Source organism: Xiphophorus couchianus, chromosome 11 (assembly GCF_001444195.1).
Source record: "Xiphophorus couchianus chromosome 11, X_couchianus-1.0, whole genome shotgun sequence".
In the NCBI taxonomy this organism is placed as follows: domain Eukaryota; kingdom Metazoa; phylum Chordata; class Actinopteri; order Cyprinodontiformes; family Poeciliidae; genus Xiphophorus; species Xiphophorus couchianus.
Window position 1 is genome coordinate 22,706,862 of NC_040238.1, and position 27,217 is coordinate 22,734,078.

Below are 27,217 nucleotides of genomic sequence, written 5' to 3' on the forward strand. Positions count from 1 at the left end.
GGGCCCGCCCCACCATCCCTCTGTGCACGTGGATCAGTCTGTGCTGCTATGAGAGCCCCAGCATCAGAGAGTAGAGTGGAAACAGGAAGAGGAGGCGAGGGGGGAAAGAAAGGAGACAGAGAGGAGAGGATCGGGTGAGACAAGGTGGCGAGGAGTGAAAGAAAGGGAGGAAAAAGGGGAGAGAAGGGCTGCCTGGACCAAAGACCCTGAAGGAAAAAAAAAAAAAAAAAAAAAACTACAGAAAAAAAACCCCAAGAGAGGTAAATGAGGAGGAGGAACTAGATGTGCTTATTTTATGGTGGTGAATGGAAATCTACTGCATGCATTGTGTGTTGGGGTAGAAGCGTCTGTCTGTGTGTGTTTTTCTATTGTTTCCATCTCAGTTCTCGGATCGTTCGGGGTGTTTTATGTTGTGCCCTGTCAATGATTTGTCTCTCGGTGACTGTACTGCAGTGTACGTCTGCAGACTGCTGCACATCCATGCATGAAGCTTAAACACACACACACGCAAAAACACACCAACACGCTCACGTGCAGACCCACACTGAGAGGAGGAATGTGAAATGATGAATGTAGTGAAGGAAAACTGTTGCGGTTACACTTGTGGTTCGATTTTTTTTTCTCTTTTTTTTTCTTTTTTTGCAAACCGGAACATCGAGCTGTTGAATGCGAGTTTGTGTTTGTGTACAAACTGGAGTAGGAAGAGCAAGGATTAGATCCTAATTTAGAATAAGGAGGAAAGTGTCTCATGTTGCACAGGTCTACCAACAACGTTCTTCAAACGGATTTTGCTGCTTCCAGCAGAAATGTCACATTTAGATGGTTGCCATGCTCACCCAGGAGGTCAAAGGTAAGGCGACTGCCGCCAGGATCAACCTGTTTCATATATATTTATGCCTTCAGTTGATTACCGGCTTTGATAACCACCTGGACAGCCATTTCTAGGTTACCATTCACCACGCAGACCAGCTGCGCATCTCACACACACACACACACACACACACACACACACACACACACACACACACACACACACACACACACACACACACACACACACACACTCCGTCTCTCTCTCTCACGTGCACACCAGTCTTTCGTCACACCTGCCAGGATGCTTTACAGTCTTTGTTCCCCCCAAAAAGCTGCACATTTTGTATTCTTTGCAACTACAACACAACACACACACACACACACACACTTGCAACAAACCCCTCTCTGGTGTTTCTGACCTTGCCTTGGTACATTCCAGCACCCCCTCGGAGGGGCTGAGCTTTATGGAGCGTATGCCGGCAGAAGCTGCTGTTAACTGGAAAAGGGAGAAGGGGAGGGGGATACAAGCAGGGGGCTGCAATGCAAGCAAGCAGAGATTTTATTTTTAGAAAAAAAAAAAAAACTAAATGATTGATATTCGGCTCGTACTGTACGTTTGCTATGTGAGCATTTGAGCCTGGCTCATGTCTGCGTCTGGTTGGAACTGTGAATGTAGTCAGCGAGGCTATAGGGGAGGTGGCGCTGCTGGTGTTGGTGGAGGGGGTCCAGTCGGCGTCCAGTCTGTCTGTATACCTTGTTGCTTCCGCTCGGTCTGATCTCTGCCTGTCCTCTCCTTGCGTTGGCTAAGAAACCACCGGAGGCAAATATGGTGTGTTTGTGTTTGTGTGTGTGTGTGTGTGTGTGTGTGTGTGTGGCAGACCTTCCTTCCCTTTTATGGTATACGAGCATGATCCACTGCATAAAACACGCATGCACACGCTGCAAAAGATGCACATCTGCAGGGGTTTTGCTGCAGCTAGCTTAGATCATGCATGATTGTGGTGTTTCTAATGTCATTCTGCTTAAAAATGACAGCTTAGCTCTCCACGTTCTTTGAATATTGCTGCTCACCTATCAGTCATCGCCTTGGGCAGGCTACAGGCATCAAAGCTAGACTCAGGGTTTTAAAAGTTATGATTTCATAAACACAAAGATTTCCCATCATATCTACTGTAAAGATCACAAAGAAACCCCTAGAGTGCCCTCGGTTTTCCCCAACTTCATGAAGAGTAGATGGCTTCCCCTCCCCCACGTCGTTGGATGCTGTTGGTCAGCTGGCTTCCATAAGAGTCCAGTACTTTTGATCGCTTGCAAGGAAACTTGGAAAAACTTGGCTTTGTCAGTAATAATGCAGTACCAGTTAATAGTAAATAGTTCTAATTCAGTTGAAGTAGGTCGCATAGATAAATTCAAATGGACATTTAAATTCCAGCCTAGATATAATGCAGTACACTTAAATTCAGTTCATAATGTCAGCTGAGGAAACAGAACTAAGTCTATATGAGAGTACCCAGCACCAACTCAATGCTGACTGCATTGAGTTGGTGACTTTGCAGCAATCCCTCTTTCTGAACTTGCTGGTGAATGCTTCCAAACGCAGGCATCGTTGGGAAACGAAAGACGCTTAAAAACTAAAACATAACGCTTAAAAGCTACAGCTGTGCAACTAATGTGTATGTGTTTGCTGAAGTGTTTGTGTTTATATATTATAAAAATAACAATAAGCAAATCTGATTGATACAAGTATGGCAACAAGAGATGCAGAAATCAATCGACCAGACATCAGAATCGGCCAATTTTTCCTTGATCAGCTCTAATTGGCGATTCCATCGAATGGGTGATTCGTAGCATTTTTACATCCTGCATGTGGTACATTACAGTACAGTACAGTGTAAATCAAAATATCATGCACGAGATGCAGTGCTGTAGATAGCTACATACTGAAAAATCAGGTTTTTCCTTTCCTGTCCATTAAATTGCTTATAAGAACTCCCTTTAGAACACCTTTAGAGGTCTGTCAATGGAGCAATGTAATGTCGTTGATTCAAGTCTACTCAAAGAACGTGCAACACATTTTTCTCCTCTGCGTGGTAGAATCCTTATACTGATGTCACGCTGTCGTTCATCAGCCTTTCGTTTGAGTTGGAAGACATGATGCCCACATCACCTGCCTTAAAATTTAACCCTGCAGCATATTCCAAGCAGTGCACTTCACTGCTCATGGACAGAATCAATGCAACTCCTGCACAGGTATCGCAGCAGTGAGCCGTAATATAATCCAAAATTACTTAATGTCATGCTATGTTATCCAGATAGTTTACTCACCTCCAGGCACCAGATGCTTGAAAATGAAAGTGAAACTTAATGCCTCCCAAACTTACTGTCTGATAGACTTGGGTAGTCAATACTTGGCCACTTGTCCCCAGGTGATCCGGAAATATGAAAAGTGAAATACTTATCATAAAAGTAATGAACCGGGTCACGGTGTAGCAGAATACTGTGAATTCAACACCACTGATCTCCGCGTACATGCCCTGTTCAGAATGGGCATGACAGAACTTGCTGACCCATACAGTCCTATTAATTTCCTTCATCCGCCTCTTTGCAACCCATGTCATATGGGTTTGTTTTTAATGCAAGCACACATGGCAAGATAGGGAACAGTGTGACAGCTGCTTAGGAAGAAAAGGGAAATATGAGTCAGGTTAGACCGCAAAGAAAATCCAAATTGGTACTGATAAGGGAAAACTTGATCGGCACATCCGTTATTGTAACTACTTGAACTAACAGATTATTCTAGAAGCATTCTACAGATAATTGGGGGTTTCCTATTTAAAATAAAGCAATTGGATAATATTACATATCTTTCTTTGTGTTTTTGAGGGAATACTCTGGAACTGTGCTATGTTTATGCAAAGCACTTTCATATCAGCCTATCCCTTATAAGTACTGCTGTGCAAATGCGAGGAATAAAAAAAAAAAGCTGAAGCTGAAGTTTAAAAACCCCACAGACGGTCTCCTGCCCCCACCGCCGACACAACCTCTCCTTTCTCTGTCAAAAATTGCACACAAACGCAAACACTCCCCTCCTCGCTGGAGGCCTTCCTCCCAGCTCTGGACTAAATGATATCATCGGTTGCCAGGGATACAGGAGGCACAGCGTGCCGAGAGAAGGGAGGGTGGAGACACAGGCAGAGCCGCTCGCGTTGCCAGAAAGAGAAAGCAGGAGGCTGGGGATATTGGGTATCAAGATAAAAAGAGGGAGCCTTGTTGAAACAAGTAGTAAAGCAGAAATGCGGTGCCATCAGGAGGAAAGGCAGGTAGTAAAAACAAAAAAAATTGCCTGGACGCCCTCCAAAGGTTGCTTATTTTTTTCTTCCTTTGCCCTGCAGGGTCATATATGTTAAAGTGTACATGTTGTTGGGATGACTTAGATAGGAATAAAACAGGAAGGGAGTTACAGGTGTACCCAAGGGACTCCCTTTGATTTGAAACAATAAAACCTTCCTGTAATATACATCTGTGCACCAACTGTCTATGGTATTTCCTACAGCTTCTTACTATTTGTGTTTGTGTGCTTTTCTTTTTTTTTTCTCTTTCTCCCCCACTACCAGCTCGCAGCTATTTAAAGGGATCTGAAGCCGCACTGGTCTGGAGTCTTTCTAATCCTGTCCTGAAAGCAACATCAAAATTTGGACGTGAAAGTCTTGTCTCTCGGAGGTCACTGTAAGGTAGGACTGCCTCACACAAGCACCCTGATGTTTAGAGTTCAAATAAATGCTTCCTATTTACACTCAGCAAACAGGAAGCATGCGGCTAGCAAGTGTTTGGTGACAACATGGGAGGGAGGAAGCCTAGGCCGAGTAGGCCTTTTGCGTGAAACAAAAGGTGTTTCTGCAGTGCACTCCTACGGGGTGAAACTGTTTGTCCTGCACATTCTTTCCTAAAGGTTGCCTCACCGTGAAGGAGAGCGTTTACCCAACAGCAACTTCACCCATTTTGCACATGAGATCATTTGGCCTGAAGGCTGGATTCCAGATGTCTTGAATTAACCCCGGCGCATATGGCTTTAATATTGGACGCACAGAGCCGCTGTTGTGCGGAGTCGAGCTTAAGCTGCCGACTGACGGCTCCACGGACGGCGCGGCAAATAAAAGTGTGTTTACCGGTGTGCGGCGACGGGGCGGGCTGGCGACAGATGGTCGGTCTGCTGCTGGTGCAGTTAAGCAGCTCCGGGTCCCAGGCTCGCAGTTGCTTGCGAGTCTTTGTCTCAAAGTGCCGCAAAACTGCGCACACAGTATTTGACTAGTTGGACGGGTGCCAAGTGTCCCTGAGCGCCACATTGTATGTACTGTATAGGTAAAGCAGCTCAAATGCTACAGGTTTGATAGGGTGAAGTGGGGATGTTATGTAAAGATAAAGAAAGAAAATTGTCCAGAGGATGTAGATTAATTGCAATCTAAATTGTAATTGCAGTTTTCAGCTCAGGAGAAGCTTCTGCACAGACATGACACTGTCATCACGCAAGGTCTGAATGTCTCACAGGACACTGTCCAGACCATTATTGTAAATATGCGGAAATCGTATGGTTCACCTGCAAACCTACAAAGACATGGCTGTCTGCCTTAACCAACATGCAAAAATGTTAATACTGCATGTCACTGTTCCCACTGCGGCGGCAGCATCATCCCCCATCGAACAAGAATGAACAATCTGATTAGCGTTGATGGGGGAAAATGTTATTGACCTAGTTACCAAGTTACCAAAAAAGGTAACTGGACCCAAAACATCAAGCCAGGGAGACAATGGAATAATGTGTTAGAATGGTTCAATCAAAGTCCCGACCTAAATCCAATTGACCTCAAAGCGATTTAAAAACTTCATAATCCTATCTGAAGTCAGTTTGCGTTGCTAAGTGAAGAGGATTGGAAAAAGAGAGAGTCTCTTGATTTGCAAAGCCGGTGGAGACATACACCAGAAGTCTTGAGTGAGATTGGCTGAATGCAAGTGCATTTAACACTTATTAGAGTTTTCTGAATAAAAATGCTGAATATTGTACAATTTCCTTTCCACTTCTTAGTTGCGCGCTACTCGTGCATAAAAATGTGCAAAAGTTCTACAATTTGCTAACAGCCTTTTCGGAAGAGTATTTGTGGCCTCGTCTTACTACATGTTCACAAAATAAGCTCTGCATGCAAATATTGACTCATTGTGTTTTCTCCTTCTTTCTGAACGTACATCTGAATCGAGCAATCGACCCAAAAAAAAGCCCGAAGCAACGGGCAAGAAGAAGCGTCTGGCTTTTGTTGCTCTGGCAACGGGTTGGGCTATTGCTTGCTTAATTTCATTCAGCGCTCACAGAAAGGTTAACACAGTGGAGCAGCTGCATCAGTCACACCACAAGCAAACCTGTGGAGCGAAAACATGTAGTACAACTGAACGCGCCGCGAGGGAAGTGGTGAAACGTTCTTCATGTGTGTTATAAATAGCCACGGGGGAGCATCTGCATACAGAGGTGCAGCCTTATCACAACATCAGCAGTGTGATTCTCAGCACAAGACTTCCTCATGGAAAAAAAAACAAAAAACTGTCTGTCTCATTTAAACAACAATATTGAGTCCATTAAAGTGCAAAAAAACGGGGTAAATTAAAATAAGGGACAGAAGCTGAAATAGCAGTCAGTCTTAACACCTGACGGCGTGTGTGTGTGTTAGTAGTTTCTAAGCAGCGAAAGAGCTCACTGTGTCACAGGAAATGGGTATACTTAAATCAGTTTGCGAGACAGGAAGTACAGATCCACAGAATTAGCAGCTGATTAAAAGTAGTGAAACTGAACAGCCTGGATGAACCCAAACATAGGTTGTCTCCCGCAGCATCTCCATTTTCCTCCTTTGCCCTTAAAGTGAGGTTGCCATGGAGCGTGTCTTGTTTTTTTTTTTTCTTTCTCTGAATGGCCACCGGCTGTGGTGACTGCCGGGCGCCGCTGATTAGAGAAAGCCCGAGTTCACAGCAGTGCTGCTGTTGCTCGCTGATGATATGACCGCTGCACAGATACAGAGCAGCTGAAAATACAGCATGAGAGAGACGCAAGAACAAAAACCCCCGTTGGTGTGCATCGGTCACAGCAACACATGATGAGACTTGAAGCGTAAAGTTCTGTGTCTTTTAAATGACGGGCCCTGAGGAGATGTTTCCTGAGTGATTCTCTCTCGTGTGTGTGTTTTTGTTTGCAGACTGTCTCTTGCGCTCACGTGGGAAGTGGAGAGACCGCTACACACCGACCAAGACCGGTAACTGCGGAACATTTGCTCTTGTTTCAGCTGTCTCAAAAGTACATGCATATATATATATATATATATATATATTTTTTTTTTTTTTTTTTCCTCACTGCAGCACCGTACATGTATTTCATGGTAATCCTGGTAAAAAAAAAAAAGTGTCAAAAGTTATTAAATAAATGTTTCAATGCAGTTACATAATCTTGGATTAAAAAAAGAAAACTTTATTATTATTTAGTGAGACAAAACTCCAGAATTAGAAACTAATTGTTTTTAGCAGAGTCACTGGTGATAAAATTCTTGACTCCCCAGCTGTTGATACTTTGTCCGTTCTCCTTCTGCCAATATGACAACATTTAGTTTTCCACTGTAAACACAAGGTCAGAGTTTACACAGAGAGACATAATTAACCATTCCTCTCTCAACAATGTGTCTAGATCATCCAGATAATGTTTGCAGCTTAACCCTCAGGGTTTTTTTTTTAATAGAATAAAGGTCTGGAAACTTAGCTAGCCATAGAAGAAGGATATTTGCTATTTAAAATGCCCTCATATTTCAAAACATTTGTCCACTGTGTGTTCCACTGTGTGTTCTGCTGAGGTAAACTCGGTTCCTTGTTCAGCCTGGTGCACGACAGTTAACAGAAATGTTATATTTACACCCTTGGGAAACAACAGAAATGTTACTGCAGTAGTATCTCACAGTGAAAATCTTGCTGCAGTTCTCTAGCAGCAAAGTTTAGAGGTTTTTTTTTAAATCATCCTCTTATAGGAATAGATCAGTTTACCTTTTTTCACAGTCTCAGTTATTTAAAAATGCTGTAAATGCGAGTTTCCAGACGACTGAACACAATTTTGTGCAACTTGAATGGACCGTCCCGTTCATCACCAAGAAAAAATTAAGAAATTAGTTGCAATTAAATATTTTTTGCACATCTTTAACAGTAGTGTTAGTATTTGTTCAGGCTGCTGTATCTCTCAACACTCAGTTCAATTCAAAAACACTTTGTTGATCCCAAAAGGAAATAAAATATTGTTGTAACTCTTATTAAGTTAAGGCTCTTAAAAGACCTGTTGCAGATTGTGACCGCCGTGGGCAGGAAGAATCTCCTGTAGTGGTCGGTATTACAGCGAAGTTGAAGAAACCTCTGACTGAATTAGGCAACATCTGTCCTGCAGGCTGCATGTATCACCCGGCGGAGCTCTACTCTGGCCGCAACACATGGGACCCCTACCCAGCTGGAGGGCCTAACAGAGGACAATGGGCGCCTGTCAACGGTCGCCCCTGGAGCCACCCACAAAGGTCAGCTGCACAACACTTGCACAAAATGGTTATGTTTTAACATTTTATCCTTGAATCAATAAGTTTATAGATACAGTACGCAGAGTGCTAAAAGGTACCTAGCAAATGTGTGTATTTAAAGGTGCGACAGATCGGTCTCAGCAGACAAACCTACAGAAACTGATATCCACTCACAAGTGAAGAAGTGAGATTCTGTGCGTTGCATGTGAATTGCCATGAATACACCACTCTTCTGGATTATGCTTCTGTGGTTCTGCTAATTTCAAAACGTCTAAAAAGACTGAAATGCAAGCGAGCACAAACCGTTTCCTCACAGCAGCCGCACCATGTCATCGCAAAACAAGGTGTCCTTGTTGAGCTTATTCAGAATGTATTTACTATTGACACTTTGTCATTGCTGCATGAGCTGAATGATAGCGGTAGATTACTGTGGAAACATTTACTGTATTTAAAAAAGACTTCTGTCTCCAGTGTGTTTGAAATTGTCTTCTTCACACTTGATAAAGACCACACCATAACTTTCATATTCCTCCAAGATTAAGGGTTAAACAGGGCCTTCCTGTAGGGATAACACTCCTCATTATGTATAATAGTGCATGGCAATTTCCTGACTTTATTTGAGCATGCTTAACACTTCCAAAGCATCATTGTCTGTAATGTTTTTCACAATGTTAGTGGAGGTTACTCACCTGCTTAAACAAAGAATAAGTCATGCAGCTGCAAAGAACAATCAATGATCTCCAAAAAAGAAAAACACACCTAAAAATACAGAAACCACCATGCTGTGTCCCTGGCACATAGAGATAAGTATATGCTTACTGTGGCTACTAGGGTGAAGAGACAGAGAGAAGTTCGCTCATCCTCATCTTGTTGCTAGGAGTGGAGGAAATGATGAGGTGTTCAGGTGCAGTTGGAATGCAAAATATATTTAGCAAGCTATCAAAGGGAAGCCCTGGCATCATATTTAGCAATGAGAACGAGGACGATAGGAAATAAGCTCAAGGAGAAACTTGTGAAGTTGTCATGATTAAAAAAGGAGTCACAGCTATACTAATAAAAAAAAAAAAAAGTTGAAGCTTGAAAGACTTTGTTGGACATCTAATTGGAAGAAAGCAGTAGGGGTTTCCAGTACTGAAAGCGCAGTAGCGTCATGCTTGCCTTCTCAATGAAGTTAGGTGTTCAGCATTCTCAACAATCCAGTGATCGCCTGAAGGTCTCGGAAATCCTGGAGGTCCTAGGTCAGTTTCGAGTGGGATCAAGCTCAAAATCAGAGAACACCTTTAATATTGGAATCAAAATGAAACTAATTGAACCATAAATGAAATCAATATAATATAAGGAATATAAGTTCAGCGAAATCTTCAAGCTGGACCATCTGACAGAGGGACATTCAATGGAAATCAGTCTAGGGTGTACAAGGGTGCATTTATGTGTTGTTGTTCAAAATGTTCATTATTTCACAATGTTCCCTTTAAGTAAATACACAAAGAAAGGCAAAGGTAAAAGGTGAGGGAATTGTGAGAAAACCATTACTGTGCTGTACAACACCATGCTTTTAATGTGTTGTACTGCATGCTTATTTTGTATATTCGTACATAAATTATCTTCTTTTCTGTCTCACATGTCGTCATGCAACATGAATCTTTAATTCAACACCTATCTGTTCTCCGTCTGTGTTTATGACTTTGTCTGCTACTTGCTCAGAAATATATCAACATGGAGACACCATTAAATGTTTGGATTTGCCTTTTGGATTGCATGGCAATACCCAGGCAAGGTTTGGATAGCTGTGCTGATTGAAAGAGAGCCAAGAGCAACCCTCATTGTCACAGTGTCACCGTTGCTTTAAAAAGTTCCAAAGTAAGAATTTAGAGTAAATGGAAGCTGATGATGGGATGCATTTTACCTGAACCAGCAGTCAAGGCCAATTTTAGATAAGTACCACTTCAACGTGGCTGACTCATTAACTGAAACTCTGATGAGCATATTCAGGAAAATCTCTCATTCCGGCAGCAGCTGTGATAATAAACTCGATGTCATGTTCAAAAGGCAGAATTGATGAAGGAGACGGTGGCATCGTCAACTGGCTGCTGCATCAGTAAAAAGAAGCTGAGGTGGAAACTGGCAAATATAGTGAGAGCTATGGAGTGTTTCTTTAAGACGTTCAGTGGGATCACTGTGTCAACGGAAGTATCCTTTGATGCATTCATTTAAGGTACTGTGCCTTTAAAAACTGAACTTAAAGACTGTTGTTTTGATCTGACAAGCCAATTCAACAAACCAGAACTCTAATTTGTTGAATATGTCTATGTGCTTGTAAATTCATTGCAAAGCCACAAAAAATTACTACGTTTTTTTGGTCTAGTTTCTAGTGCAAATGACTTGGTACATTTGCACAATAAAAAAAGAGAGTAAACAGAAGGCAGGAGTGGCCTATGTAAAGATCTGTTTAAAAAGGAAGGTCTTCAGATGTTTTTTAAACTATATCCAGCATCTAGACAGTAAGGACAGAGGAAGGGCATTTCACAGAAAGGGTCCTACACCGTAAAAGGGATCCCCCCCCCATAAAACAAGTTTTTGGAACCACACAATACAACTGCAATGTATTTTGATTGACAGGGTGTAAAGCTGTAAAAGGTCATATTAGTCTTAAGAGGGGCATAACCATAAACGGCTTTAATAGTCAATGTCAGAAATGCAAAAGAAGTTTTAAAATTCACCTTTTTTAAGTAAGCTATGTCGCTATATTATGATTGATTTTCTGTGTTTTCACTCCACAGATACCAAGAAGAACATAACCAGTCACATCATTCACTATCAAGTCATCTGTATAACAGGTGAGTGAAACAATGTATCAATAACACACTGATGAATATTGATGATAATGGAGTGGTGTGTATCTTACAAAAGCTTAATGATGAGGCAGCTTTTTCCTTTTTTGTAACCAACAGTTGAAAATGCAATGCCAACATCTGGTTTGAACTCACATTTAAGTAGCAGAACTGTAAAATAACTATCTGCCACTTGTTGACTTCAGCTCTGTTTGGTTGTTTTTTCTTAGGGGGAACAGAACAGTCAACCATGTCCAGGATAAGGGCATCTCAAAGGGCCATAGACATCCGCAAAGAATTTGGGATGGTAAAGAGCAGCAATTTGAGGCCCAGAGCTGGCATCACAACTCTTCACGCTTATTCCCCAACCAAAGCGGTAACAGTTATCTAACTGGCCCTGGACAACGCTATGTCGACTGGCAGAACAATGTCAGCAACAATCTGGTGAGCACCGACGACTGGGGAAAGCCTTGTTTTGTATTTACGGTTCTTTTCCTGTTTCTGTTAGCAAGGGCATCCTCGCTTGAATCGCGGCAGCAGAGAGTTGCAGTCCCCGATGGATAGATGGGGTGCGTCAGACCACCACAGAGGCTTCACGGGCAGAATGGCCAACAACAGGCATGGACCTTGGAAACGTCCCACCCTTCACCAACGGAGAGAGCAGCTGCCTCATCACAGTCCACCCCCTCAGCACCATCTATCTTCGAGGAATGGATGTCCAGCTAAAAGGAAAAGGGACTCTGAGCCAGATCAAGTAATTAGAACAAACTTTTTTTGTTGACTAATGTCTCCCATTCATGAGTTCCTTTATTTATGAGAAACATTACCCCCTGTTGGTGAAATCCAGTATTGTATGACAGGGGAAATTATATCTCTTTGTACAGTCATCTCATCTTGGATCGAGGCATTTATCTCCACCTCCTCATGCCCCATCATCGCCTAGCCACTACCGTTGCAACCAAGATGACAGAGCGGGTCCCTGCCATCGCTCTGAACACAGGACCTCAGCATCTCATCAACAGGTAAACCAGCTCAGTCAAGAAAAAAGACCAACTAAAACTAGAACTAGTGCCACTAAAATCGAGTACCTTTTCTGAAACGCTCCAGGAAACCTCTGAACCACGAACGGGAGGCCATGGCGCTGGTGACTCGGAACCTCCCAACCAGAGTCTCATCAGCAGACCACCACATTATGGTAACAAAGGGAAGGTCGAAGGGAAAATCTCAGTTTCACCAGCAGACCACACCCGTGTGCCTTACAGCCAGCAAAATCATCACTACCACCATCAACGGCACACAAGCCACCAGAAAGTTCCACAGCACAACAAACCACCACGCCCCCTGGAGGAAAAGGACTTGCAGAGCCATCATCACAAGCAAAGCACAGTAAGAGATAAACATTTAAAATCCACCTTACAGTTCTGAGAATGTAGCACATAATTTACTCAGTAATTAACATGGAATCTGAACTTTTACGTTTCAGGAACAGAAGCGGTCTCATTCAAGATTCAATTCAAGGGATTCAACCCCGTGCAAAAATTCTGCTGCAGAGTTTTCCCCCAGTTCGACCCCTCTCTGCAGTCCTAAAGATGGTCGTTCCACTTCCAGCAGTCCTGGAGCTCCCTCCAGTCCCTCCTCATTCGCCGTGTCCAGTTGCAGGAGAGATTCAGCAGACATTCACCCACGCCTTCCGACTCTCAGTGAACAGCAGAAGTCTCTAGCAGGTCCCGGTCACGTCCAGAGACCTAGCCTGACATCCACATGCCATACGTCTGACTCTGGCTCAAAATCCAGGTTTTCAGACCCCAAACACAGGAAAACCTCAGTCTGTTCACGACAATCTCCTGTTGCCAGGCCGAGGATGAGCAAGCCCGAGAAGGGGCTGGAGGAGCTCAGAAAAACTGAGATCAAACGGAAGGATAAGCTTATTAAAAAACAGAAAATGAATGATTTTGCAAATGGAAATAACGAGGAAAGGAAAAGAAGGAAGAAAAAAGAAGAAGAGAAAAGCGTAGATGAAAGGAATAGGAAGAGAGATAAAGCAATTAAGAAAGACAGAAAATTGCGCTTGAAATTAAAAAAAATGAAGAAGGAAAAGCTTTCTTCCGTCGATGCTTTCTCCTGTCCAGGAGAGGCCAAACTGGACGAAATGGAGACGCCATCTTTGTCAGGAATTAATCAAAGCCAGTCACTCCGAAGACACAAAACCCGGAAAAGAGGTGAACAAGTCAAAAGAACATTGGACAAGCCAACCACTTCCAATGCCAACGCTACTTCCCAGTCCCCAACTTCAAAGTCCAAGCAAATCCCTAAAGGGAGCAGCATTCCCACAGAGCTACCAGTAAATAAACACCCCATAGAATCTATAGCCGACCCTGAAAGTCTCCATCAGAGCAGCAATGTTACATTGCATTCAGGAGATGGAACAAATATCAACTCTGGTAAAACATTCCTTTCAATCTTCCATAAAGCCTCAACACCTCTCAGTACCACGTGCTCGGCTGGGTCAGACCAGCTGGTCCATGGCAAAGACAAGAAGAAGGTGGGAGTTCTCAATGCGCCAGACCTTCAGCCTGAGGCTGTGCTGGGAAATCTCAGTGACACGGGAGAAAACAATGCAAACACTCCTCCTGTGCTCAGCTGGCAGGGCTCCCCCGTTTCGGATTTTGAAGAAGATGAGGAAGAGCTGAAAAAGGGCGTAATCAGTAGACCGGTTCTCCAGCCCAGTCCCACTCAGTGCTTATCTCCTCTCCCTGCAGATAGTGAAAGCACTGGCGAACCGGATGGCTACTCTCTCAACAGCCCAACTGAGTTCTGCGAGCCACCTTGTGCAGTCGAAGAAGATATTGAGGAAGACAAAGAAGAGCAGGAGAATACAAGTAGGAAAGAAACGGGCTTGCTTCTTAATGACTTTGATCAACATAAAGCAGGTTTGGATGATGTCTTCAAGAGCCTGGTCACCTTCCTTGAAGGCCAGAGAGCATCATGTCGCGGGGGTCCTTTTGGTGGGGCCACTTCAAGAGGGGTAAAGCATTCATCATCTCTCACAGTGGCGCCCCAGATTCACTGTGATGAGAATCAGGATCTTTGCCATAAATCATCCCCCACAGCCTTCTTGGAGCCTAATAGTCAATCACCTCCTGATTCTACCTCAGACTCACTTTTGAAATCCCAAAGTCTGCCATTTCGAAAAGATTCAGCTCCTCATCCCAAGGCGCAGGAGAATCAGGAAGAAACTGAGAGTTGTTCTGATGATAACGGGGTGGGAAAGAATAAAGAGAACCTTCTGGAGCGAACGGATTCCTCACTTCTGGAGGGATCGTTGAGTGCTGAACTGAGAGTGACCACAACTCATACTGCCTCTTTCACTGGTGTCATTACCGTCTCCACCAAGGACAGGAGAGAAAACAGGAAAGAATCCAAGCGGACTGCTACAAAAAGGAAGAGAAAGCATAAAGATGGCGGGAGAGAGGACATCGTAAAGATAAAGGTCAATAAAAAAGATAGCAAGTGCAAAACTAAAGCTAATCCTTCAAAGGATGCGCACAAGAGGGGTATTTCATCCTCTGTATCCGTCATCTCCAAAAGCTCCACCAGACCTCTTGCAGACAGCATGATGGGCCAGATTCCTCAGGAAAATCAAACGCCATATGGTAAAGACATCAAGAGAGTCAAACTGGACACTGGGGACGCTGATGTGAAGGTGGAGGTTGGTGTGTTAGGAAAGAAGATAACCCCAGATACCAACACCTCAAACACAGGAACCTCAGCTGCAAGAATCAAAACATCACGTCAGTCAGGTGCTATCACACCAGCAAGCAAATCTCCCTTCTCCAAAGGTCCAGTGGATCCCTTGAAACTGAAAGCATTGTCCATGGGCTTGTCCAAAGAGCTGAAGGTCGTGCTGATTAAAATGGACAGTGCCGGGAGACAAACGTTTAACATATCGGAGCTGGAGGAACCCAGGATCCCAATGTCGAAGCTCAGCATCGACAACACAGCAGCTGAAGTGGTCAGAGCATGCAGGTGAGTGGTTTCACAAAGATCTAAATGTGCTGTTGACAATTTCCCATCGCTGTCGCTTATGGATATCTGATGTTCTACTGTGCTTACTTTAGGGGAGATAGAGTGAAGGGAAAATTCAAGGAGTCATTCCTGCTTCCCTTGTTCTGTGTCAAACCCAAAATTGCCATTGACACCCCCATTCCACGGGAAAAGCTCAACCCACCCACACCAAGCATCTACGTGAGTGCTCAGTAATTATTATCCTTGTGGCATTGTCTTCTTACGACTCCAGAAATTGAAGGAAAAATGTAGGACCCACAAGCATGTTGTTTGAGTTAAACGCAGCCTTGGAATAGCTATGCTTTTTTGTTTCATGTTTTCTGTCACTCAGTGTTTGATTTTGAGTTGACTCATTCTTTGGTCAGGTTTAGGAATCACACATATTGTTTTAGCGCTGCACTTTCTAGCTGTGATAAGGTACAAAAGTGTCCCGGTTAGGTCTAGAAAATAACTCTGTTGAAAACATGTCATGATGCACAAAAACACACTTTTAATTGTTTACATGTGTGGTTTCCAGCATTTATAGTTGTACTCTTTTGCTTCTGCAGTTGGAGAGCAAGAGGGATGCCTTCTCTCCAGTTCTGCTTCAGTTCTGTACAGATTCCAAAAATGCCGTAACGGTCATCCGGGGCTTGGCCGGCTCCCTCCGCCTTAGTAAGTTTCAGCTCATGCTCTGTTGCATTCCATTCTTTTTAAGTTGTAATTCAACAAGTACAGATTGATGGGAGATACTGCAGGCTTAAAACTCAGTAGTTTGAGGAATACTATTGCTTGAATATTTGTGTATCTTTGGTAATTAACCATGTTTCTCCCCCCCACCACCCCTTTATTTGTTTTCTGTAAGATCTCGGTCTGTTCTCCACCAAGTCGCTGGTGGAGGCCAATTCAGACCACGCCGTGGAAGTGAGAACTCAGGTTCAACAGCCTGCTGATGAGAACTGGAACCTAAACGGCTCTGCACAAACCTGGCCCTGTGAAAGCAGTCGATCACACACCACCATTGCCAAATATGCCCAGTACCAGGCCTCCAGTTTCCAAGAGAGCCTGGAGGTAGATATTGTCTTCTGTAGTATTAAGCTGTTATTTCAATACAGTTAGAAAAACATGCTCAGCTGCTGTGCTGAGGATGTAGGAGTTTAAAAAGTTACCAGTGAGTTTTCTTGATTTTAAAAGCCAGTCCTTGTCTTTCTGAGAGTGTGGCAACAGTTGCGACAAGTCTTCCTAAGCAAGCATATGCTGTTGGATATGATAAACAAGCCAGAAGGAGATTTCCCTCTTCTGTTATATATGTCATTTCTGTCCTTCCAAAGATATAACCCACACTGACACCAGAGGGCTTAATTTTGGTCTCTTCTGAACCAAAATTTCAGTCTTACGAAGTCTAAATTTTCACTCAAAAAGCCAAAATGGACATGTGTCCTCTGTAGAAGAGGGGAGCAAGATTTAAATTGCTGTATGGTGTGGCCAATGGTTTCCTCGCGGACCGGTCCAGTTGCCTTCAGACCTTTAACAGGTAGTTGTGGGCTTGTTCCTTACCCTTGCATGAGCTCCAGGCTCAGGCTGATTGATGGTCATTTAACATTTTTCCATTGCAATTCTTGCCTTCACACCAAGATTCTTGGTCATGGTCTTTTAGCCCATTCCAACTTTGCTTACCTCTACAGAAAGACCAGGAGTTGTACTTTTAATAGCTCGTTGGTGTTATCCATGGTGAACGGACGTTTAGAGTGAAGGAAAGTTAACCGTAGCCCATAATATACAGAATGAGGAGAATGTAAGAGTGAATAAAATCTGTGTGTCACTTAAGCACATAAACAAACTGAGGAAGCCCCAGTTCTGCTGGGTTTTTAGTCGATCAAATAAGTTTTGGACTTTGTGACTGAATGTGAATCAATTGGTTGCTTTTCTGGGGGGGTTTTTCAGGCTGATTTTCTGTTTCTACACGAAGCAACTATTAGATGCCGTTTGTTTAATTTAACATAGAAATAAGAAATGATGATCCTGATTTAGTTAGAAACGTTTTTCCTCTGCAAAACAAACATTTTCAAGCTATTTGTGAAATCCTTTCCTAATCTCTAAGTCGTTTTTTGTTGATGTTATAAAGGAGGAGAAAGAAAGTGAGAATGAGGAGGAAGAAGAAGATAAGACATCAGACACATTAGCGACCACAAAAGCTGCCCTGACTTTACCCAATAGTAAAGTCAGTCCCACTTCAATGACAAATAAAGCCAACTCCACTTCTTCTAGTAAAGCCCAGTTGGCTAATTCCCCCAGCACTCCCAGGTAAGCAAACAGTTCTGGTCTGTCTGTATAAAGAAATCCCTGCTCAGCTGAGTAAACAGTCATCTCAGATTTCCCTATTCCTTCCCCCCTCCACCCACAGCCCAGAGCAGAAAACAGTGGGAAAGATCATTAAATTCGGGACCAACATTGATCTCTCTGACCCTAAAAGGTGAGGAAGAGTTTTCAAATCCAGCCAATCTCCTGGTGGATTGGTGCTACATCAAACTATTAACCGTGATTGCATATTTAAATCATTTCTAAACCAAGGTGGAAGCCCCAGCTGCAGGAGCTTCTGAAGCTCCCAGCGTTCATGCGAGTGGAATCCAGCAACAACATGCTCAGTCTCGTTGGTCACACCATCCTGGGGATGAACTCCGTGCAGCTGTACATGAAGGTTCCCGGCAGCCGAACTCCCGGTCAGTGTGTGTCAGACCTGAAAGTCAGTTCTGAATTTAACAGATGAATCAAGACATTCACTGATTGACTGGGACTTTTAATGCTTGACCGGCTCTAACCCCTGATTGGAAACTCAAAGCATTGATCAGTGAATCCGATATACTGTATAACTCCACAAACAAATTGAAAGCAAAACTCCTCAGTGTGGAAGTTGTTGATGTGTGAAGAAGACTCAGCTGTTCAGTCTGTATCAACAAACAATGAAGGAAGCTTCAACAAAGGAAAACGACTTTGGCTTACAAATGAATAAATAATTTTACAACCTACATGGTAAATCTGTTTTTTTTTAAATATTAAAATGAACAGATCTCCTATTTATTTTGAGCAGAACTTGCAAAGAGACGGCAAGGAAACATTAATGAGCTGTAACCCGCCTTGTAAAGGAGAAAAATGTGTCATTTTTAGTTGGGTTTCATTGATGCAAAGATAGAGCTTGCCTGTTGTTTCACAAGTCTTTTACTTGTTTATTAAGACGGCTACTTTTTAATTTTGTTTGCAAACTAGACAAAAATTACCTGCGTCATGTTTGTATTCACAAACTTTAAAGAGAACTCATAATATGCTTGAATCAAAATCGCCAGGTCAGAACCTTACGAAGCTATTGATTGAAAATTGGCCTGATAAGTCTTGCATTTCTGGATTTTAGATATTATTACTGAGTCAATAAATGGCTTTTGCTTTTCGCCAGGGCATCAAGAGAACAACAACTTCTGCTCTGTCAACATTAATATCGGGCCTGGAGATTGTGAGTGGTTTGCAGTACATGAACACTACTGGGACGCCATAAACCAATTCTGCGACAAGTGAGTATAAAATTCAATCAGCAGATGCAGCAACACTATCAGAAGTCTAATTTTCTGTCTTGTTGACTTCTTCCCACAGGCACGGAGTAGACTATCTTACGGGGTCCTGGTGGCCAGTGCTGGAGGATCTCTACAGCTCCAACATCCCTGTGTACCGCTTCATCCAGAGACCAGGAGATCTGGTGTGGATCAACGCCGGGACCGTTCACTGGGTTCAAGCCGTTGGCTGGTGCAACAACATAGCCTGGAATGTGGGACCGCTCAATGGTAATTTTTATTTTTATTTTTTAAAGGAAGAATTTGCAAAACTTGAAGATGCGGTTCATTTTTACCATCTTCTGTCAGCTGCACAACGGTTAACTTTTTTCTTTTTTTTTGGTCTTTGCAGCATACCAGTATCAGCTCGCTCTGGAGCGCTTTGAGTGGAACGAGGTGAAGAAAGTGAAGTCGATAGTGCCCATGATCCACGTTTCGTGGAACGTGGCTCGTACCCTCAAGATCACGGACAAGGACACCTACAAGATGATCAAGTAAAATGTTTGCCACTGTGGATCTATCTGGAGGTGGTTGAGCGTTTCTTCATCATCCACTCCTTCTTTCTGCTCAGGCACTGCCTCATGCAGTCTATGAAGCACATCCAGATTCTAAGAGACCAGCTGGTGACTGCAGGAAAGAAAATCTTTTACCAGAGCCGCATGAAGGATGAGCCCGCCTACTACTGCAACGAGTGTGATGTGAGTCCCTGTTGTAGTTGTTTCTTGTAAAGGGATAGCTGAAGGTTTTTGAACTGATGTTCTGCTAAAAAAGTCATTTAAGTCTTACCTATGGTGTGGAACTTTCTTTGCATCTTCGGTTTGTATAAATTCATATTTTTTTAGTCTTTGAGGCTGACTGTCCATAACCAACAGTCCTAAAACAATGCTAATCTCAAAAATGTCATTGGATTGACGCAAATGCTTTTTAATGAGCGTTCAAACCGTCGTCATGTTTGCATTAGACAACTCAAACTACTCTGTAACTGCTGATTATGTGCATAGGAAAGGTTCCTGTGTGAAACTATCAACTTATGAGAATTAACAAAGCCCAAATTCAGAAAATCATGATATATGGAAGTACAATTAATGAAGCACTTACAGCAAACACAGGAGGAAAGTGATGTAAAGAAAGCAAGTCATGCAAGGGAATGGCAACAACCCGTGGCAATGAAATGAAGGATGGCAAGGGTTTAGCTGAACAGTGAAGCTTAAATTCGGGGGGAGGTTGATCACTGGAATGCAAAACAGGGGAGGATTTACTAACAGATTGCAGCTGTGGGAGAAAGTACGCAGTGAGGGGGGGTGAACTGAGGAGTTTGGCTCAGGAATGACACTAACTAAACATAAAACTCGAGACAGGCTGTAAGGAAACGCAAAAGCACTGGGAAAACAATGACCCAATACAAAAGAATAACACAAAAAAATAAAGGGACTGACTAGAGTCTATAAGGACCATGCCAGAAAGGTTGATCTGAAACCATAGCGTGTCCCATGTTTCCGATCATCATATCTGTCTGATAAAAAAGTAGACTATGTAAAAAAAAAAAACAACAAATAAAATGATTATTATTATTATTAGTGAAAACTGTTTTACGAAATTTGACCATTTTTAGGTGGTGACCTTGAATAAAAAATATTTACAGTGTGTTCACAATGCATGTTCAACACACATTGTTGACACGTTCCTTCCTAGCCCAGATTTCCAGATAGACAATCATTAGTTAGCATTAGCACAAACTGCAACGATGTTTTCAAGACTGGAGTTGTTTTAAGGTGGCACTGGTTTGGCGAGCTGATAGCTTTACAGAATACTGAACCACAAATATATCAACTATTGTCTCCACTACCAACTAATTAGTCAGCTTATGCAAAAGAAAGTAGTCTTAAGCCGGTACAAGTCTGCTTTGGCTTTGAACTAGCAATTAGCTGAAGGAGCAACGAAACAACCAACCAATATTGGTTATTTAGTTGCTCCCAGCAGTAAACCTGCTGGTTTATTATTCACATAAACCACCAGGATATTTCAGAATAGCCTTTTTTATGGTAGAAGTCTGCATTTTACGTGGTTCTTCACTGACTAGCTTTTAGCTTTAGCATCTGGGACCACTAATCTGGATTCATACCTGAGATATTAATGCCTCACTTTAACTATTCCTTGAATATTGTGCACATAGATATATATATATAAGAAACACACCTGAGTGCCACTCCCGTCCCTTTGTAGGTGGAGGTGTTTAATCTGCTGTTAGTAACCAGTGAGAACAGCACTAAGAAGACCTACGTGGTGCACTGTGAGGACTGCGCTCGAGCTAAGAGCTCCTCTCTGGCAGGGGTGGTGGTGCTGGAACAGTATCGGATGGAGGAGCTGATGAAGATCTACGACAGTTTCATGCTGGTCAGTATATAAGAAAAAAAGGAAATAACGGAATTCCTCATGACATTGATACAATCGCAGATAAGTATCAGTGTCATGATATCAATACATTTCTGTGGTCATTTATAAATTTAATTACGACTGTCAAAAAAGTTGACAAATGGAGATCGGACCACTTTGGAACAATGTTGTTCTAAACATTTGGATATGATCAGAGTTTCTTTCATAAATGCAGCTACGGGTTATGGGTAAATTCTGACCCGCCTGCAAACTTCAAATATAAACACAACTCTCATTTACTCGTCTTCTGTTTTGGCAGCAGCGTTACGCAAAATCTCCAGTGTGATCTTTCAGATCAGTGTTTTCTTTGGCCAACTAACAATTTCAATGTCCAACTGGAGCCTTGTTCCTTGTCATTCTCCAATCTCTCTCCCATCGTTTCCTGTCATGTCTCAGGATGCATAATGAAAGCATTGAATACCAGCCCGAAACAGTCTCAGCTGACAGCGATGCCATGATTATCAAACTTTCATAAAGCGCCAGTTCACGCTAATTGTCCACAGTGGTGGAGTACTGACATTATGGGGCAAATCTCAAGAGTCGGCACAATGATTTTCATTTTGCCACTTTGCAGTAAACTCCAGGGAAATTTACCAGCGGTTATGTAAAGATATTGTTGCAACTAGGCACACTGCCAAAAATGAGAAACAGGATTTTTAAAATCAAGATAAAAATATTCCTTAGAAGCTAGAAAAGGGAATTTGCATTATATTCTCTATCCATCCATTCACTGATTAGTTACAAATTCTCTCGATTTCTAGTCGTTTCCTACATTTTTAAATCCCACACAATTCTTCTCATCAAAGCTTTCCACCACCTCAGACAAGACCGAAGACCTTTCAAATCCAGTCTGAGACAAAACTGAGCTTGTTAATGACTTGAAGGCAGTTGGGACTGCAGACACCAAGATGACCACTGGTAACAGCCTATCCTGTAATGAAGTGAAATCTTGCAGAGCCTTCAAGCTCCCTCTGGTTAAAAAGGCACATGTACCAGTCTGTCTTATTATCTGTTGGTTTCTATAAAGGAATCAGAAAATACCTGGGAGTGAGGGCCGTGATTAGTGGAGATCAGATTGAGCTTTTTGCCATCAACTTGACCCGCTGTGCTTGTAAGAACAGTAACGCACCATCTCTGTTGTTAAGGACAGAAGCTGAAACAAAATATTTCAGTTCTTTCCGTTTTCCTGATAAGAGTGAATACAGATTTGGATGCATTGAGGGCCCAGTGCGTGCATACTGTGATACGTTTGAGAACTTTCTTTCCTCAGCCAGATAAATAAGGACAGGTTAGGCCTCTGCACCAGGACGTTGATCCAAGACGTATCATCAATACAAATGATCTATTCCTGAAGAAGACACAAGTTAAATTCATGAAGCGGCAATGTCTTCTTCTCAATACTTTGAGTAAATGTTAAGGAATGTGCCTCTTACCCAGTGGTCACTGGAGGTAGGCATCAACCCTTCAAGGATAAGCAGCTATCAACAGTGGAAGAGGTCATTAACAAACTGTAGGCAGCTGTGGCGACAGTAACTACAAACATAAACTGTAAATGGGTCTTCTAGCATCCCAAAACACACTGTCCAAGTAACAGAGGAGTGTGTAAAGAAGAGTCACATCAAAGTGCAGCGTTTTAGCTGGTCGTCAGAACTCGGTGAGGGAGAAAAGTCAGTAGAAAAAGCTGAAATGTTACATCACCAAGAAGCAGCCAAGACAGCTAAAGGATTCACTAAGTTTCTGTAGAGAGAATTTGGTTAAAATTAGTTCTGAGATGTGTGCAAACCTGGTAATCAACTTTAAATACATGTTACTGATGTCCTGTCAACAAAGGTTTCTCCATCAAGTCATGTTTTACTTGGAAATCACAGGCTGACTTCGTTTGACGACATGCAAATCATTTTTGCAGCTTTAAAGCGACATCCTTTGTCTGAGTTGTTGCTTGATGTGGCATCTCTCTCCATATAAAGTGAGACAGAGACTCGTAATTTCACTGAAGTTAACTGACTTACGCAATCAGCAGTAGATCAAACTTCTTTTTTTTTTCTTTTTTTTTTTTACTCGCTAATGCTCAACAAACAAATGTGTACCATTGCAGTTTGAAACACAATTCATGCAGAACAGTCTCTCGTCTTGGTTCTTCCGTCTGACCTCTCGTCTTTCCTCTGTTCTCCCCCACTCAGACCCCTCCACCTCCGTCAAAGTGAGGCCTCCTCCGCGTCGCACGTCTCTCAGCCATAACCAAAACTCTAACGGCAGCACAAAAGTTGTCTCCAAGGTGGCCAGCTTCAGCGAACGCTCTCTCAATCAGCCAATCACGTTTACTCAGTATTGTTTACATTACACAATAAGGTATGGATATTCAGCCAATCCATCTCGAGCTCACCGTCTTCCCCATACCAGCTGCAGATTGGACGTGTGTTTTGAAATAGAATGACTAGACTGGTTCTTCTCACAAAAAGCATTTAACATAAGTAAAAAAACTAACAAAAAAAAAAAAGCAAACGGAAAAAAAAAAAACAATGTGAGCACTGATACCACTGAAAATCAGGTTATGTATGTTCAACGGACACTGCTGTGATTCAAAAGCGTCTAGTAGCCGGTTCTGTGTAATGATTCAGGTACTTTTATGCAAATTCAGTAGAACTTTTGTACACCAATCTAGTTATTCTATGTGTCCATGAATTTGCTGTGATTCTATTGTACCAGCAGGGGAAGTAGCTGATTGTCATGTTCGGCATGGTCTTGGTTTCTGTTTTTTTTGTTTAATTGTTTTGTTCCGGTATTCAGGTAAACTGATATTTGTAATTCTTGTCTGTAAACTCTTTGAGGTGCTATACCAATCCTATTTATTCTCATTAGATACTTAACAAAGTGTTACCAGCCTAGAAGTACACCACATTGGCCTTGTGAACTGTATTTAGAGGTAATTAGCTTATAAAACACACACAAATTAGGTTTTTACGTAAGTACTAGCTCAAATTTAAATTTTTTTCTCAGTTTTTCTAAAATACGGGTTTACTGGAGGACTAATATGGTTTCATTCTTAGTTGGAAATCGACTGTGTTGAGGAGGGAAAAAAAATTTACTTTTTATTGTGTCCACTTTTTAACAAGTCTAACAAAGATGATGGTTAACGTGATTTGTACAAAACATGCAGAGAAAACCGACGTACAGTTGTCATTTTTACTTTTGGAATGGGGAATTTAAGCGTCCCGGTTTTCTTATTGTTCTTATTGTTTGTAGGTAACAGAGAAAATAAAGAATTGTAAATTGTGAATGAACTTATGGGAGACACAGTGGTGTGCATAGACAGAGACAAAGAGCGGGAGGAGGGATGGGTATTAAACACTGATGTTTACGTCAGCGAAATGCAACATAAAATAGCATGTGCAAAGATATAAATAATCATAGTCTTCTAATGCAAAAACCAGTGATGTCAAACAGATGAACAGATCCTATGTCTCCGTCCTAGTGCAATTCAGCGCCACACACTGCCAAAGGCTAGAACTGCACCGATGTAATTATTTAATTAACGATAATTCACTGCTCTCTTTTGATCTAAAATTTCTGACCTCAAAATTATTGCCATGCCATCAGTATCGGTTCGGAAAAATGGATGCGGATTTTTCTCCTCAAGCATCAGCTAAATGAGATGCAGACGATGCCAAATTAGACCTGGTGGTCAACAAATTCAGGATTTTGACCAAAGGAAGATTCTCCACACTAAATGACATCTGTTGTTGGGAAATGTTAATCTTTTTCTAACTTTGACAACTATAGTGAATAGTAAAAACAATGTCGCATTTCTCTTACACAGAAACGTGACAATCTCCTATTGGTAATCTCTAGATTAAGATTTTTTTTTTTTTGCTTAATAATATTAGGATTTTGCTGATACCATGAGTTCCAACTCAATATTGCAGTTTCTCTGGTCAGTTTGTCTTGGCAGTGACAGATTTTTTTGACCCAACTTGCGTTTCCACTGAGCGACTTCAATGCAAATCTCCAACATGGGTCAGCTAGCCAAAAGATACTACGGTGTTCTGAAAACATGTTCCCTAAAACTTGTCTGGCTTCATCGTTTGTTTCTCAAGATATGACCTAACACGTTCACTTGCTGTCTTCAACAAACCTCCCCTGCTGACGATGTTCTTACGCGTCGCAGTTTGTTGACGTGCTAAGCTAACGTTAGCATACTTGCTCTTGTGTTTTTAAATGGGCCATGCCCAGGACATCCCTGTCAAAACTAGCTTATAAATATCAAAATAGTGCAGCTCATTATGACTTCAAGATAAATCACTATTTGTTTTATGAAAATAAAATGTAAATGCAACATCAGCAATCCTTCAGAGATATTTAAGCAAAACAGTTTCCACAGGAAACTCAATTTGCTGGTGCTATCTGACAGTGTTTGTACATGCGCTCAAGTGGTCAGTATTTTTGCAAAGACCTAATTGTAGGATGATTGATTTACTCACGGAACTGGAACTATTCTATTGAAATGGAGGTGTGGTATCACTGGCATAAAAACGATTATAATGACTTGCCCACAAATGGCAAGCTTCAGGGCTCGGCTCTGGTCTCACCGGTCTGTGCACACCATTTTCTGTACATACTGTATCCGCTTCAGGTTTATTAAAACATGTGTAATTTTGTTCTCAATCAAAAAAAAAAAAAAGAGGCTTTTGTTGCTGTCATTTGTTTCAGTTTTCCTTTGTTGTCGTTGGTATATTCTAAATACACGCTGAAAGTATCCTGTTTCCTTCTAGCTTAAATTACTGCAATGGGAAAATTTGTCCCAACTTTTATACCTCTTTTTTGTTGTCAGTTATTCTGTTTATTTTTCTCTTTCTTTTTTTTCTATTTTTTTTTTTTGGATAATGGAGAAAATGATAAATTGTAAATGGTGACATTATTTATACTGTAAATGGTGGTTTGCTTATATATTTATTGCATATCAAAGGATACTTCACTTGATAAGGGGCTACAAGGTATTTTAAAAGCGTAGTATGGTCATAGTGTGTGGATAGGGGATGTGCAATCAGGGGGGCAGTTTAATATTCATGGTGCTAGACCCCTACTTGCCTCGGTGCCCCCTCATCAAACAACATATATTGATGTATGGACATAAGATTCAGCTCAATTCAACCATCTGGTGCTTAGAACCATTTCAACACAGTTTACTAGAAATGGAATGATGTCTTTGTACTGTAACTAAGAGAACAATACAAGATTTTTTTTTTTTCTTTTGTACCTTTCTTCCATTGTATGAAATGCATAATCTCGTGTGGCATTAGTGGTTTTATGATAAGCATTAACCGTAGTTGTTAACTCTTGACACTTTTGCAGAGACTCTTAGGGATGTGACTTTTTATTGGCGTCGAGGTTCCTGGTGTCTTGTCCTCATTAGTACTATTTGGAGGATGTAACGATGCTCTTCTTTTCCCCTAACCCCCTTCTATTTTCACTTGATTGATTTATGCTGCACTCACTGTTTCCAAAAGAAGTCACTTAGAAGAAAAGCTGAGCCAGACCTGTCTTAATTCCTCTGTGATTTTTCTGTGACATACTGTATTGTTGTTCAAGAAATTAAAATGTTTTGATAAACCATGCAGCAGCGACTCTATGCATTTTGTCGCCGGTTATGTTCTTCCACCGAGTCACTTCTTGCTTTTTTAAAAAAGTGATGATTATTTGAGGCCTTCCCTTTTGTTATCTTGGGATACAGTTTTCAGAAATTGTTATTGTTTTATTTGAATACCAACATTTAGTATGCATGTTTTTTTTCTAATTTACATCACACAGGCAAAGGTTGAAGGTTCTCTCAGAAACCAAGTTTATATTCAAACCAACATATTCTTTCAAGTCTTGAACAAGCCTTTTTGTATTGTAACTCAAGACAAATGATTCTCATGGT

General features: G+C 41.9%; 1 protein-coding gene across 2 annotated transcripts; it reads left to right on the plus strand.

Annotated features, from left to right (window-relative positions):
• The first annotated feature begins 58 nt into the window (after window positions 1-58).
• LOC114153368 (lysine-specific demethylase 6B-like) lies at window positions 59-26,914 on the plus strand. 2 transcript variants are annotated; one of them, XM_028031881.1, is made up of 22 exons: window positions 59-260; window positions 4,428-4,544; window positions 7,047-7,103; window positions 8,270-8,393; window positions 11,174-11,230; window positions 11,455-11,653; window positions 11,733-11,978; window positions 12,109-12,246; window positions 12,332-12,610; window positions 12,708-15,250; window positions 15,343-15,469; window positions 15,838-15,943; window positions 16,134-16,339; window positions 17,394-17,572; window positions 17,673-17,741; window positions 17,840-17,988; window positions 18,717-18,831; window positions 18,911-19,098; window positions 19,220-19,361; window positions 19,439-19,565; window positions 21,091-21,261; window positions 23,481-26,914. In XM_028031881.1, exons 4-22 carry the CDS (start codon window positions 8,275-8,277, stop codon window positions 23,502-23,504), a joined length of 5,184 nt encoding a protein of 1,727 aa, XP_027887682.1. In that variant the 5' UTR covers window positions 59-260; window positions 4,428-4,544; window positions 7,047-7,103; window positions 8,270-8,274; the 3' UTR covers window positions 23,505-26,914. The 2 variants fall into 2 exon arrangements, with proteins under 2 accessions (XP_027887682.1, XP_027887683.1); XM_028031882.1 differs by lacking the exon at window positions 59-260 and adding an exon at window positions 573-850.
• The last annotated feature ends 303 nt before the right edge of the window (window positions 26,915-27,217 follow it).

Bases quoted from the DNA above. Each gene is read 5' to 3' on its own strand.
- LOC114153368 (XM_028031881.1), top strand. From the start codon at position 8,275: ATGTATCACCCGGCGGAGCTCTACTCTGGCCGCAACACATGGGACCCC. The intron at 11,654-11,732 runs GTCAGCAACAAT...TGTTTCTGTTAG, and splicing joins ATGTCGACTGGCAGAACAAT to CAAGGGCATCCTCGCTTGAA. The intron at 17,989-18,716 runs GTCAGTGTGTGT...GCTTTTCGCCAG, and splicing joins TCCCGGCAGCCGAACTCCCG to GGCATCAAGAGAACAACAAC.